Source organism: Heterostelium album (assembly GCF_000004825.1).
Source record: "Heterostelium album PN500 unplaced genomic scaffold PPL_contig8, whole genome shotgun sequence".
Classification (NCBI taxonomy): domain Eukaryota; phylum Evosea; class Eumycetozoa; order Acytosteliales; family Acytosteliaceae; genus Heterostelium; species Heterostelium album.
In genome coordinates, this window is record NW_008805085.1 from 875,173 (window position 1) to 890,389 (window position 15,217).

Below are 15,217 nucleotides of genomic sequence, written 5' to 3' on the forward strand. Positions count from 1 at the left end.
AAACAAATAACTATATGTATATAATATTTATATGTTCTAAATAACTAAACAAACAAAACTATTATTAAATAGTAATTTATATATATAAATATATATATTTTTTGAAGAAAATAATTGAATATATATAATTAAAACTAATAATATGTAAAAATATTTGTATGAAAATTGTATTTATCTGTATTCTGTCTAATTAAGAATGAGTGAAGTTAAGCTATGTATAATAAATATTTAAATGATTATAAAGTAAACATTTCACTTTATTAAGATGTTGAAAAACAAAGTAGTAATCTGAATATTTATGAAAACTAATTCCTATTATGAGTAAATAAATAATTATCAGGTTAATAAAACAACAAAAAAAGGCGCCATTAATTTCACCACATGTTGTTTTTTTTTTTTTCGATTTTTTTTTTTTTTTTTTGGTGAAATTTAAATCAGTTTTGAAAAGGTACAATTTAACTTACAACATGATCTAAACTTAACCTATCGGTGTTTTTGGATACAATTGTTGCACTTTGTAAAGATTTCTTTTATATATCTTCTTCATTTACTTGAATCTTAAAGAAAATGATCAATGTTTGCAGTTTATTAAAAACAAATAATTGAAGAAGAAGAAGAGGATTTAGAGTCGACTGAAGAGGACAATTATCCTGATCGTCAAGCTAAAGTAAATATAGAATTTTAAATATTGTTTTTAAACTTTCTTTTATTAATATTCTATTTGATATACTATTTGATTCTATAGAAGTTGCAGAATATCTCTACTAGATCTGATAATGACTCTGATTTATCCGATTTCGAAGCATCCAGTGATGAACTTGACAGTGATGATGCGGTGGAAGCCAAGAAAAAATCTTATCGTCCAAGATTATGTCCAGTTTGCCATAAACCAAAGAAAGCCAAACGCTTCTTGACACCTTCCAAGAGGGCCACAGCAGAACACGACTGCAAGGGTCCGTGCAAGTCCTTTACTATATATATATGTGGCCGTGAAGATAAACATCCAGCCGAATACAAGAAGGCCAAAGAGGCCACCAAATACTAAAGAAGTCCATTGAGGAGAATACCAACGGTAAGATTACACTTGTAATTAGTACTAGTTAAAATAATTTAATTTATATTAACATCTTATATGTACTCTTATATAGATGAGGTCATGGAGATAATAGACCACATGGACCGACTTACCAACGAGAGAGCTGGCTCTACTACCCCTGCCAATGCCAAGAGCAACTATACCGCTAAGACCACCATCTTTGTCAAATCTCAGAACAACACACTCAATCTTTGCAAAGTGCAACACTTGTATCCAAAAATCGGTAAGATCATCATCATCATCATCATCATCATCATCATCATCATCATCAAAGCCAAGAGAAGTCAGATGAAGTGAAAAAGTAAAGAGACTATTAACTTGGCACAATTGTTAAACAATTCAAAAATAATAATAGTATGTATAATTATTAGATTTTAATTAATTCTGCAAATAATAATTAATCAACAATTCTATTCTATTCTTTTTATCTTAGAGGAATGAACATTCTATCTGAATGACTTTGACTTTGTCACATGCATTCTCAACTACTATTAATCAATAAATTTAGAAAAATGATATTTTTGATCTATAGAAACAGAACCAATAGGTTGTTTTTTTTTGTTTTGTTTTGTTTTGTTTTGTTTTTAATAAATTGTATTCAAAATCTATCAACTGTGTCCTGTCATGTGATTTTGATTATTGGTGTTTTGGTCATTGGACATTGTTGCTGATGCATCTGGTTGTTGTTGTTTTGTCAATGGATTGAGTGTATTTTGACTGTTGCTTCCCCAGTCGAGATTGAAATTTGGATTTGACCAATCGATGTTTCCAACACCCTGAGTCGAATTGATGTCATTGTTGGTCGTAAAATACTGAGTTGGATCAATATCCAAATTGATATCTGGATAGAATGAATTGTCTGTCAGACCACTATTATATTGCTGTTGATGCTGATTGAACTGTGGAAAACTATCTGTCAATATACTACTGAAACTTGTATTTAAATCTGAAATTGAATTACTATTACTACTGGAAATATCATTACTATTATTTAAATTTGATGTAGAAATGATTGGAGGTGGTGGTTGAGGTTGTGGTTGTATTATTACATTATTATTGTTATTATGATTGAAATGATTGTTATTGTTGCTGTTAAGTGGTGTGTTTGTTGTTGTTGTTGTTGTTGAGGTTGTAGATGGTGATTTAATGTTTGGTGAAATGATTGGATCTGTTGACATTGGTGTAGCAGGTGATTCGTGAATGCGATTTGAATTGATTATAGAAGATAGTGGGGTGCCAGGAGGAGTGCCATCGTCCATCGTACTGATGGAACCTTTCGATGTCAAACACGACCCAGTTGAACTGTTGGTGAGCTGTCTAAATCGTTGGTTATTATTAAAGTTTAGATAGAACTCCTTTGGTACTATGTCAGGACTGAGCAGTCGACAGTGTACAACATCGCAAATCGGTCTGCCATCGTGATCAAATATAAATGTATGATTATCCAATGAATGATATACTGTTCCATGCTATTATTATCATAATATCAAATCAAAACAAAAGTTAGAGAAAACATCATCAGATATAATGTAAAACTATATTTGAACATTATTTGTTATTACTTACTTTACTCTTATAACACTGAGTCATTTCAACAGTGTTTCCAGTTAGATTCCTCTGGTTGAATACTTTCATTGTACTCTCTATTAACTCTGGTTGTATTATCTGTGTCCATGGTATACCAATGATTTCATTCTATTGTTTGTTTGTTTGTTTGTTTGTTAGTTTTGAATAGGATTGAATAGGATAGATTTGATAACTTACTTTACTATAACCTAGTAGCTTGAAGAATGCAGGTGATGCATCTACTACGGTTGGTGGATTCTTTGATATGTCGAATACAATGAATAGATTGGCATGAGGATAGTAATCACAGACTTCTTTTATGTTTCTTGGGTAAGTGATTGCATTGTCAGTGGTTGGAGTTGCCTGTGGTGAAGTAGGACTGCTGTTCAAATTCAAATTCATCATACTCAACTTTGACACTAGATTCTCATTGACCATCTCTAACTTTTCGCTTTTCTCTCTTAAATACAATATTTCATCATATAACTTCTTTTGTCCTTCTTTTATCTCTCTTAATTCATTCAACATATATTGATTTATATTTATATCACTATTATTGTTATTATTGTTATTATTGATATTACTATATAACTAAAAAACAAAGTTAAGTAAAGTTAAGAAAAGTTAGTTAAAAAAGATATAAACTAATTTGTTGTTTAGTTTAACATACATGATTGGCAGTTGGATGTTTAATTATATCACCTGTGAATGTGTATGGTTGTTGACTTGGTGAGGAATATGATGTTGATGACGATGTTGTTGATGTTGTTGAAGTAGGCATTGCAGTTGCAGTGGTTGTAGATGTTGATGATGTAGGATTTTGATATTGTAGTTGTTGCTGATGCTGATATGCATTGTTATTAAATAAGTTGTTATTATTGTTATTGCTGTTGCTGTTCTGTAGTAATGATGTATTTGTATTGAATGGATTGTTTATATTGTTCTGTTCTGTCGATATCTTTTGTGAAGGTCTATCGGAAGTCGTGTGACTCGGGAAATAACACATCTGAGGCTGACCTTTCTGTACACATCGCGAACAAGGATGATTCTCATCACACAACCCATTGTCCAACTGACACATGAAGCATGCTTTCTCTGACTTTCTCTTTGTAGTAGTTCTATTATTATTATTATTACTCATCACTGCTGCTGCTTCTGTAAAAATATTAAAAGATAGAATCTAGATCTTTGTTTTGTTTTGATTTGTTTTGTCTATAACTTTACTTATAGAAAGTATTGCTATTTATATATAACTATCTTCTTTGTATTAAAATATATAAATGAAATGATGAGTATGTATGGTTGTTAGATTGGGTAACGAAATATGATTAGTTTTATATTAAATTTTTTATTTTTAAAGGAAATGAACTGAAAAACAAATAAAAAAAAAAAAAAAATCTTGAAAATTTTCATTTTTTTACTCACAAAGAGATAAACAGATATAAAAATCTACCATTACATAATATTAGAATAACAATAAAATATTTCAGAGTTGATGTCAAGGCGATTGATTCCAGTACATAGAAAAAGGTTATGGTATTTTCTGCTATGTTTGTATAGTTAGCTTGAGACTTTGAATATCCAATCCGCCTATTAGAATATTATTTTATTCTCTTTGTATTGTTCTCAAATGTTTTTAAAAAGATATTCTTCCCATTCTATAGTTCAAATTTCCTTTTAGTAATAATATATATTTCTTGGAAAATGATTTTTTATAAATTAATACATTTATTAAAATAATAAAAATACCATTAGCTATAGATAAAAGAACTTAAATTAATATTAGAAGAATAAGCTTATACAAATTTGGAAAACAAAATTCAAATTTATTTTAATCAAAAACAAATCTGTTAGTTCAAACTCTTATGCATCTGAAAATTTAAATATTGATGAATATTCTATTTCTAAACATTAGATATGCTATAAATAACCAACAACTGACACCAATAACATTTGATAATAAATAAAGTGTATGAGTTATTGGATTACTAATGATTTGTTAAAAAAAAAAGATATAAATTAGTTATTCATTTTTTTGTTTGAAATAATTATATAAGGTGAGTTACTAGGTGAATATTATACTTACATATAAAATGAGAATGGGAAATACCCACCTAGAATTTCATGACCCATATAAATGGTGATTGGATTCATTCCGACGTAGATGAATGGTGCACCATTCCAGAGTTTCTTGAGATCAATAAAAATGTACATAAATGATAATACAAAGAATCCAAAGCCAGAGAGCAGTAGAACAAACGATGGTGTCCAAAGATTCTTGTTGATTGGCAACCATCCGTTGTTTTGCGACATGCCACAAAGACCTGCTGCAATTCCACAGAGTACGACACCCCATATGCTCCAACGGATGAGTCGGCACGATGCCTTCTTGAACGCCAGAATCGTTCTTCCACACTGGACACCGAGGAAACACATGAAAATCGATGTGATGTAACCGAGTGTTCCCTCAGGGTCGTACGAACCGGTGTTGTAGATTGTCTGACAAGTCGGTGTCTGGTAGATGTGATTCTCACCAAAAATCTTGAGATCTACATAACGCGCTGCTCCACCAGTGCAATTGGCATACTGTCCTTGCGAACCGATTCCACCCGGGCCAATATAGCCAGTGGGACAGCCTGGCACCGGCAACAAGAAGGTAACCAAAAACCAGACGGACAACAACATCAGTGCAACCACCCACTGAATCCAATAGGGCAGAATATCGGCAAACATTCTTGGATAGCGTGATCTAATTCTGTCTTGAATCGATCCGCCACCGTAGAGTGGCTGCTGCTCCTCAGAGAGGTCGTCGAGCTGGCGATATCGCCACACCGGAACAAACATCATAATGAGTCCGGTGACAAGATAAGATATACCAAATCGCTGGAGAACACCAAGAATTCGCCAGTGTTGCAAGTCGTTTCCGTTGTTCAGGAACATACCCAGAGCGAATAGGGTAATCGATCGACGAACCAGTTTGATAACAATCGTCTTCTTGGGGACGCCACGTGATTCCAGTGCGTTGAATGACATCGGCATGGCACAACCCATGATGAATACGAACCAGGGGAATACAAGATCGGCAACGGTCAGACCGTTCCAGTAGGAGTGGTTGAAGAACCAGTAACCACCGCCACCATAGTTGACGAAAATCATAATGGTGATCGAGAGACCACGGAAGACGTCGAGCGACTTCATACGATCCTTCTTTGGGTCGTTCGACTCCAAGTGATGCAACTGGTATTCGAGTGACTCTGACTTTGACTTTTTGTAGTAGTGAACGGCGATCGGCCAGAGAATGGCGATACCCGCCGCAATTCCAAACGCCACCGCTATTGGAATGAATGGATTGATGGGATCCTTCAACTTGGCAACCTCGTGTATCATTGCCTTTGCATTGTGATCGAGAATCGCAGTGATCCTAATCTCATAGACACCATTCTCACCAAACTGATAAACCATTGAATCGGTCTGCAATATCTTTCCATTGTCATCATAAACTGTGAAATTAAATTTATATCCAAACTCTGTTGACAATGTAAAGAATTCTGTTGATTGACTATATAAAATATAAACAAAAAAAAAACAGGTTAATTTCACAACAATTAATTAATTTGAAGTTGCAAAAACCATTGCACAAATGTAATGTTTTTTTTTGTTTGTTTATGATTGATTTGGTTGGTTGGCTGATTTAGTTGGTTGATTTGGTTGATTTGGTTGATTGAATGATTGTACTTACTTTGTTAGTGAAACTAACTCTTGATATGCACAGTCATAACATGCATCGAATTGATACATTATTACTAGTGGAGATTGTTCACTGACTGTGAAGTTGGTTGTAACTCTGAGTAGACAGAGGTCATAGTCAAGTTTGGAGGTTGAGGGGATTGTGATATTATCTTTGACAACATAGGGAACCGATGCAATCTTTTGAGTATTAGAGACTACTCTCCTACCATCGATTCCCGATGTGAACATCGACAACGACACCAACAACACTATCAATAGTAGTTTAGTTATAGTAAACACTATTGAATTATATGTATTTGTCATTTATTAAAAGTTTGCTTTTCACTCACTCTCTTATAGTTTTTTTATTTCTCTAATGTATATAATAAACTAAATAATGATGATAAAATTTAAAGATAAAAACCAATTATTACTAATGCTATTATTATTATTATTATTATTACTGAATGATTGACCAATCAATTCATACAACAGAATTTTCAATTGCTTTTTAAATGATATTGAAAAAAAGAAAAAAATAGCAAATTAAATTTTTTAAAGGGGTGTGTCAAAAAACTTGGGGTGGATGGTGAGGAGTCGGAGTTTAAACAGGGTTTAGAAACTTTAATCAAATAGGTTACATTTAAATATTTGGATGGTTTATTTTGAAAAATAAAAATCTATTTTGTTGGTATTGAATTGAAATCCGAGATATCTGAAAAGAATATTATTTTAAAATTAAATAGAATTTGTTTTTTTTTTTAAAAAAAATTAGAAAAAAGATATGTTGACTTTTGAATGTATCTATCTAAAAATGTGATTGTTTATTATCAACTAATCACTTTAAAAAAGTCAAAGATGTCATGGGTCTAATAAACTTATTGGTAATTCTTTTCAAATATTATTATCAAGAACTTCTTTTGAAAAAAAAAAAGCTCAAAAAAAAAAAAAATCTTAAAAATAAAAAATAAAAATGGTTTAAGGTTTGGACGATCATTTTTTGACCATCCAAATTATTATTATATTTTGTAAAATTACACTCGTCGTTTTTTTTCTATTCTAAAAAAAGAAAAGAATAGAATCAAGACTATAAACATAAATCCAACAACAATAGTATTATTAGTATCAACTTAAAAAATAGTTTTAAGCAAAAAGTAGTCGAATTAAAAAAGTTTCTTCCTATTATTATTTGAAAGAAAAGAACATAATATAAAAATGAACATCTTCAAGTATGTACAATAAAATCAAAGTTTGCTATATATTGTAATGACGAATGAATGAAGAATACCAATATTATTATTATTATCATAAACACAAAATTATTCATTCACGTAAACTTTTGGCTTTTTTTTCCAATCTAGATTGAGTTTGTGTGTTTTTTTTTGATTTTATTTTGTTTTTTTTTTTTTTTATAAATTAATCAATCAAAAAAAAAAAAAAAAACAAAAAAAAAAAGTAGTATTTTTAATTTAATCAGTCAATCAATAAATCAATAGATCAAAACAAAAAAGATATATAAATAATATATCTAAAATATAAATAAAGAAACAAAAAAAGGAAAAAAAGAAACAATATTTATATATTATTTAAAACTCGATATTTTTTTTAGCTGCTGTTTCAAAAAAGAAAAAGAAAAAGAACAAACAACTAATATTTAATAATGTTTAGTAAAAAGAGTCAGACATTCAAACCAAAAAAGAATATTCAAGAGGGATCGAAGCAATATCAATTGAAACAATATGCAGAGGCAACACTTGGCAGTGGAAATCTGAGGTTGGCAGTCTCGTTGCCCGCCGGTGAAGATCTCAATGAGTGGCTGGCGGTCAATACAGTGGATTTCTTCAATCAGATCAATATGTTGTACGGTACGATCACAGAGTTTTGCACACCGTCAGAGTGTCCGGTGATGTCGGCCGGCAACAAATATGAATATCACTGGGCCGACGGAACCACCGTGAAGAAGGCCATCAAGGTGTCGGCACCAGAGTACGTCGACTACCTGATGACCTGGGTGCAATCGCAGCTCGACGACGAAACTATATTCCCTTCAAAGATCGGTGTCATGTTCCCAAAGAACTTCCAATCGATCGTCAAGACCATTTTCAAGCGTTTGTTCCGTGTCTACGCACACATCTATCACTCTCACTTCCAAAAGATCGTCAACCTCGGTGAGGAAGCTCATCTCAACACCTCTCTCAAACACTTTATCTTTTTCATTCAAGAGTTTAACTTGGTAGACAAGAAAGAATTAGGTCCTCTAGCTGAATTAATAGATACTTTAATTAAGAATTAAAATAGTTAGTTTATAATTAAAATAAAATAACTTAAAAATAATAATAACAACAAATCATCAACAATAATAATAATAATAATAATAACAACAATAGTAGTAATAATTAATAATAATAATAATAATAACAATAACAATGATATAATAGTATATAATATAGGGATTAGATTGTCAAAGTAGCAGTAGATAGATTCAAAAGTTTGGTTGATTACCCAATGTATCGATTAGGTAATCGATATTCGCAATGTATAATAATTATAATCTATAGTCTAGTCGCACAACTATCATACTTTTGGTAAAACCAACAAACCAGCAAACCAACCAACAAAACCAACAACAGTAAAACATATTTTGTATAAATAGAATGAGATATTATTTAAAGATATTCAATAAAAGAATTTTGTAAAGTCGAGTTAACTATAGTTAAACATAACAAACAAACAAAAAAAAAGAAAGCAAACAGCCATTATATATGTTATATTATATTTATTTAGCATATGGATTTGATCTTGTTGTATTTGATTTCTATATTGGTTTATTAGGAGATTGTACTAATTAGTAACGATCGATATTATATAACTAGCATATTATTATGTATGTTATGTTACAGTCTAGACACTTACAGTTATTTTGCTTTGATTTCTTGTCGATGGTGATTGTTGTAATTCATTTTTAAAATCGGTTTGATTTATCCAAAAACATAATCTACCATCTTCACCTGTTGTCATTATATGATCCTTCTGTTGTAAATGTATGAAATGATATGGTATTGTTGTTAGTGACTTATTAGTTGCATATGCATTGTTATTATTTTTATTATTATTATTATTATGTGAGGTGTTGATACAAACATCTTTATTCCATGTCATTGTTCTAATTAATTCTGTGTGTCCGTTTTGTAGTCTACCAATTGGTAGGACTTGATCGTCGGTCACTTGGAATAGTAAACCGGTACCAGAAAAATCACCACCAAACAAATAGAGATTGTTGCTAGGTTGATCGTAGTAGCATGTAATGAAATAATTTACTTCGAGTTGGTTGTTCTTCTCTGCCAAAATAGTTCTGAGATCACCGTATTCTCTCAGTCTTGTTCCTTCCTCCACACTCCAAATAGAGAGTCGCTCCGTTGTTGAAAGTGACCAAATCAACTGATTACTGGCACCAAAGAATCCAAACGTAGAAACAGAGTGTTCACCATTCATAACTATATTACAAATATTATTAATAATAAAGAAATAAATAATTAAAAGTTAGTTATATTTGTTTTTGAATCATCATCATCACCACCACTTTTCATCAAACTTACCATATAAAATTGCATCATCATCGTCTTGAATTGAAAGATCATAGAGATTGATTAGACCATCCATACTGCATGAAAACAGTTTGTTTGGTGCATTTGGATGGAACATAACACGAGTGACATCACCAGTATGACAATCGAAGCAACGAATCTGTTTCCATGTTTTTGTATCGAGAATGACTACTGTCAATCCAGCAGCCACTGCCATAATATCACCTGAAATATCAAAGGAGAATACTTCTTCTTTTTCTATATATATATTTATTGTATTAGAATGAGTATTAATATGAATCAAATATCAATATATATTTATTTGATTTTCAATATTATTATTATTATTAAGACATACGTTGAATACATTTAATTTGAGTTGCAGTATCACAATTGAATATTCTAATGGTACGATCTGATGAACATGTAATGAGGGTGCTGTCATCTATGAATTTCGCTTGGTGAATGGTGTCGGTGTGTCCTTTTAACACTGATATGATGCTGTGTGATGTCTGGTCGTAGAGCTTCACAATATTGTTGGATCCTACTGCTGCAATATACTTTGATGATCTACTATCACATTGTGTAATATAACATACGTCTTCATTCTCAATAGAATGAATAACTGATGATTGTAAATGATATTCCATTCGATAATGAATATATACTTATAAATAGATAAAGAAGAAAAAAATGATGAAAAAACGAATTAAAAAAAAATATTAAAATTTAATGTTAAATTAAAAAAAAACGAAGAAATTAACTTTTGATTTATTTTCGCATTCCGCTTTACAACATGTTATTAATCTCCATATATATATGTCAATATATTGACGATCAAATAATGATAATAATATTAGAATGTTTTTAATATAAATGAAAAGTAAAGTACTTTTATTTATTTATTTTTGAGTATTATTCTTTCAATTGATATTCAACTAAGAATTTGAACTCTTTCTTCTTTTTGAATTAGCTTGTTGCTGTTTCTTTGAAATGGTTTCGATCTCTTCGTTCAATCTTTGATTTAGATACTCTGTTTGTTTGAGGTTATTCTCTTGTTCGATGGTGGGGAGTGGTGGTAATCTAACGGATTTTCTTAACTCTTCCAATGAATCTTTGATGGGTGATGCCACTTCATGTAATTGATTGATATGTTTCTGTATTTTATTCTTTTCGCTATTTCTTTCCTTTATGATTCCATCAACCTTATTTTTTTTTTATTTTTGATTTTTAATAACCATTAGTTTTACTATGTATGAATGTATTTAAATCTCCAACTACTTCTACGATCATACATACATGATGAATATCATTTTTTATATCTTTAAGAATTGCTTCAAACTTGTTAAACTCTTGCACCAATAGATTTCTCTCTTTTAGTAAATCATTTAGTAGAAGATCTTCATTCCTTAGTGAAGCAGTTTCCTGTAAAATATTTGATTTGATTTTTTGATATTCTCTATCCTTTACATTTATACTATTCAAAATAGATAAGTTTTTCAAATATTTAACTTTATCATCATCATCACTATTATTATTACTATTACTATTATTATTACTACTATTAGTTGAATTAACTAAATTCTCAGAGTTGTTTTCATTGTTTACAGAAGATTCTTGTTCATTTGATTCACTGGAAATGACAGGTGTTGCAGTAGCATCAGTAGTCAATGTTGTAACTTTATCTATATTATCTTTATCTCTATCAACATGATTGATATTATCATTACTATTTTGACTGATCTCCATTTAAATTGTTTAATAAAAATGATCAAAATGATTTTTAAAAAAAATTAAAAAAAATTGTTTTTTGAAAAAACAAAAAACCGATCAATAATGACAATGAATGATCACTACCGTATATCATTGATTCTGTTTACTTGTGTATTTATTTATTAAATTAAAATATCAGCAATTACAGCTATGTAAGTTAAATAAACTATATAATAGATCATATTTTAATTACATCTACAAAGAAACTAATAAACGTTTACTTTTTATTAGTTAGATTCTAGAATTCAAAAAACAAAAAGACAATCAATCAAATTGATAAATACAATCTATTTAGAAAGATAGATAGAGAATTAATAGTTTATTAGTTAATTAGATCGATATTATAGATAAATAAATAGATAGACAGGATAGCAAAATGATTTCAAAGATTATGGATATTTTGGGTAGAAGTCAGAAGATTCTGAGAGGAACAGTAATCTCAAAGACTCATACAAAGACAGCAATGATCGAAGTTGTCAAGGTATTCTTTGACAGAAGTAAATATGCAAGTGTCACCAAGCAAAAGACTAAATATATGATTCACGACCCATCTGACGAGTGTATCGTTGGTGACTACGTCAACTTCACACCATGTAAACCAGTTTCAAAAAGAAAATCACACGTACTTGTAAAGATTGCAAAGAGACCACAAACAACTGAATTCATCCTCAAGAATCCACAATACACCGTCACCGCCAAAGAAATCAAAGAACAAAAGGAAAAAGACAAGATCAAATATACTTTTATTTCTGACCTCCAATAAATATAAATAAACAATCAATCAACATATATATATACATAAATTTAATTAAAATAATAATAGCTATATTTTAATAATTATTAAAAAGTTTAAAAGAAATGAAACGAAAAAGAAAAGAATTTATTATTCATTCAATACAAGCATCTAGATGGTTTATTTAAACAAGATGATCGAGATGGTTGATGATTATTAAAATTGAAGAAGGTTATTTTTAAATGGAAACTTTAAAATCTATCTATAGTTATTCAACATGTCAAAAACGTCACTTTTATCAATAACTCAAGGGTTGTTCTAGAAGATATTTTTATGATCATACACACATGTTGTTGCTGTTGTAGTTGTTTTACTTCTTAAATGTGAATAATCCAAATATGCATTGAAAATAGTATGATGACACTTGATTCAATAGAACCCCCATTTCACTAATTCACCACTTTGGTGAAACTTTGAAAATAAAAAAAATATCTATCGTTTGAAAAAAAAAAACCAATACCCAATAACATAAGTATCTCAAACAAAGAGACACTCATGAACATCTTTTTATTTATAATCTCATGATATGGACGTTTTCTAACTGATTGTTCAAAGTTTTTAATAATAAAATGTCGCCACATGAACGAATTGATGAATCAATATCCACATTACTCATCTTTTAATGATGACGAAACAAAAAGGAAAATGTGGAATATTTCTATGGAATTCTCTCTAAAAAAAACCTGGTATTGATACAGTTGCCGATTTATATTTAAAAGGTCAATAGATTTAAAAATTGGTATTGAAATGCAATCATATAATTAATTATTTATTGTTTGGTCAAATTTCTAATGTGGGGGTACGATTTACCTCAAGACCATCTTTGGTTGCAAAAAAATAGGACAATGAAAAAAAAACGAATAAAACCATACAATGACCTAAAATTAACGATGAATGTCGAGGATTGCATTGTTTTTTTACAATGGGATGATTTTTAATGAATTTTTTGAAAAAATAGATTTTTTTAAAAAAAAAAATTCATGAAATTTGATGCTTTTGGTCACCTTGAACGAGATCGTTAGGTTCTGAATTGTGTCACCAAACCATGGTTTGGTTGTTGTTTTTGTTGTTGGTTCTGAAGCAACAATGATGGAGGTATAACTATTAGATCATAGGGGGTAGAACCACTACAGAATGTGTGATAGTACCAAGAGTTTTTTTTTTTTTTTACTTCATCAAATATGTTTGCTATTTCTTTTTTGTTTTGATTTGTTTTTTTTTTAAAATTAGTTTTTTTTTTTTCATTCTTTACCAGAGATGGAATTTGAGTTCAAGTAGAATTGCGATGATAATAAGTATTTCCTTCCTTTACTTTCGCCGGATTTCTTTTTACTCCGGATACTCTCATCTATCCCTTCCTTCACACAAACAAAAACATTCATACACAAGCCTTTTTTAACATTTTGTGTTTGACACTCTCACTACACAACACTCACACACACACAAACACAGAGACCAAAACAACAACGATATTGTATGATATAGAATATCATCACACTTTTGGCGTCCATCCAACTTTATTAATACCAATCCTATCTTTATACCCACCAACTTTTAAAATATTAATAAATTTGTTTTTGATATTTTCAAATACTGTTTTATTTTTATTTTTAATTTAATCAACTTTTGACACCTTTGATTTAGTAATTGACACACCATACACAAGCAAAATCAAATTTACTTCCACCAGATAATTAATTAATTTCAAGATACAAAACCTATAACATCGATTCCACCTAGTTGGAATATTCTAAATAATTCAAATTGTAAGTTCTCAATCTACATTATCACTATATTTTTTTTGTTGTTAAACAAGTTTTCTAGATGTTTGTTTTATAAATTTTATCTGTGGGTCTGCGGATTCTATCCACAATTTAAGATCAAAAAAATAGATAGTAGTTTTGTTTGTATCACAGAGTAAATCATCAAACAAGTCAAATCATTGAAATGATTCAATTTGAACCCAAATTAATAATTAAGTGACAACAAATTAATACCAATTTTTAATATCGTAAGGGGCGGTATTATTATTATTTTTTATTAAATTTGCAAAAATCTCAAATGTGTGTGACATCTATTCCAAAACTAAATTTTGACACACCCTAAACAATCGACTTGTCTTTGTTTTTTTTTTCACACAAAAGGAAATATTAACAAAACCCCACCAAACAACTATTGTATCATCACGAATCATGACCACCACTATCAAAAAAAAAACTCTAGTTTTGAACGAATTTTAGTGGGATTTACAAACGACCTAAAATGCTGATCAAAAAAAAAACAAAAAACAAAAAACAAAAAAAATACAATTTTTTTTTTAAAAATGAATATTTTATTTAGGAGTTGGAGCCTCTAAATAATCAAAGGAATCAGGGTTACAGCCCACCCTTCTTAATTTATGAGTTTTTTCAAAAAGCAATACCAGCGAGAATTAATAGCAGTAATTCTGTATAATTAATACTAAAAGCACAACTAAACACACTCAATTCACTAACACACATAATAGACAACTTACTTATAAACGAAACAACATCAAGTTGAGTTCTATTCTATTTTTATTTATTTTAAACTAGTCGTTGTTTATCAAATCTTTATTAATTTATTTATTTATAAAAAGATATAATTCAGTCAGTCAGCCAAAATATTACATTTATCTATCTTCACTTCACTTCACTT

At 29.8% G+C, this 15,217-nt stretch overlaps 7 protein-coding genes across 7 annotated transcripts; 4 read left to right on the plus strand and 3 right to left on the minus strand.

The window, feature by feature from the left end:
- Positions 1–196: 196 nt before the first annotated feature.
- PPL_03997 (uncharacterized protein) lies at positions 197–1,045 on the plus strand (the record flags this gene model as incomplete). The annotated part of the gene is made up of 2 exons (XM_020574910.1): positions 197–205; positions 746–1,045. The coding sequence occupies 2 exons, from the start codon at positions 197–199 to the stop codon at positions 1,043–1,045; spliced, it is 309 nt and encodes a 102-aa protein (XP_020435324.1).
- A 175-nt stretch (positions 1,046–1,220) lies between these two features.
- Positions 1,221–1,388, plus strand: PPL_03998 (uncharacterized protein; the record flags this gene model as incomplete). Its single annotated transcript, XM_020574911.1, has 1 exon — positions 1,221–1,388. The coding sequence occupies one exon, from the start codon at positions 1,221–1,223 to the stop codon at positions 1,386–1,388; it is 168 nt and encodes a 55-aa protein (XP_020435325.1).
- Positions 1,389–1,577: 189 nt separating this feature from the next.
- On the minus strand, positions 1,578–6,715 carry PPL_03999 (acyltransferase family protein; the record flags this gene model as incomplete). Its single annotated transcript, XM_020574912.1, has 7 exons — positions 1,578–1,584; positions 1,910–2,565; positions 2,861–3,253; positions 3,333–3,817; positions 4,116–4,252; positions 4,749–6,221; positions 6,402–6,715. The coding sequence occupies 7 exons, from the start codon at positions 6,713–6,715 to the stop codon at positions 1,578–1,580; spliced, it is 3,465 nt and encodes a 1,154-aa protein (XP_020435326.1).
- An 891-nt stretch (positions 6,716–7,606) lies between these two features.
- On the plus strand, positions 7,607–8,684 carry mobA (Mob1/phocein family protein; the record flags this gene model as incomplete). Its single annotated transcript, XM_020574913.1, has 2 exons — positions 7,607–7,620; positions 8,060–8,684. The coding sequence occupies 2 exons, from the start codon at positions 7,607–7,609 to the stop codon at positions 8,682–8,684; spliced, it is 639 nt and encodes a 212-aa protein (XP_020435327.1).
- A 483-nt stretch (positions 8,685–9,167) lies between these two features.
- On the minus strand, positions 9,168–10,625 carry wdr89 (WD40 repeat domain-containing protein; the record flags this gene model as incomplete). The annotated part of the gene is made up of 4 exons (XM_020574914.1): positions 9,168–9,206; positions 9,305–9,885; positions 9,988–10,233; positions 10,334–10,625. 4 exons carry the CDS (start codon positions 10,623–10,625, stop codon positions 9,168–9,170), a joined length of 1,158 nt encoding a protein of 385 aa, XP_020435328.1.
- A 288-nt stretch (positions 10,626–10,913) lies between these two features.
- Positions 10,914–11,724, minus strand: PPL_04002 (uncharacterized protein; the record flags this gene model as incomplete). Its single annotated transcript, XM_020574915.1, has 2 exons — positions 10,914–11,180; positions 11,257–11,724. 2 exons carry the CDS (start codon positions 11,722–11,724, stop codon positions 10,914–10,916), a joined length of 735 nt encoding a protein of 244 aa, XP_020435329.1.
- A 400-nt stretch (positions 11,725–12,124) lies between these two features.
- mrps17 (uS17 family ribosomal protein) lies at positions 12,125–12,511 on the plus strand (the record flags this gene model as incomplete). The annotated part of the gene is made up of 1 exon (XM_020574916.1): positions 12,125–12,511. One exon carries the CDS (start codon positions 12,125–12,127, stop codon positions 12,509–12,511), a length of 387 nt encoding a protein of 128 aa, XP_020435330.1.
- Positions 12,512–15,217: the final 2,706 nt, after the last annotated feature.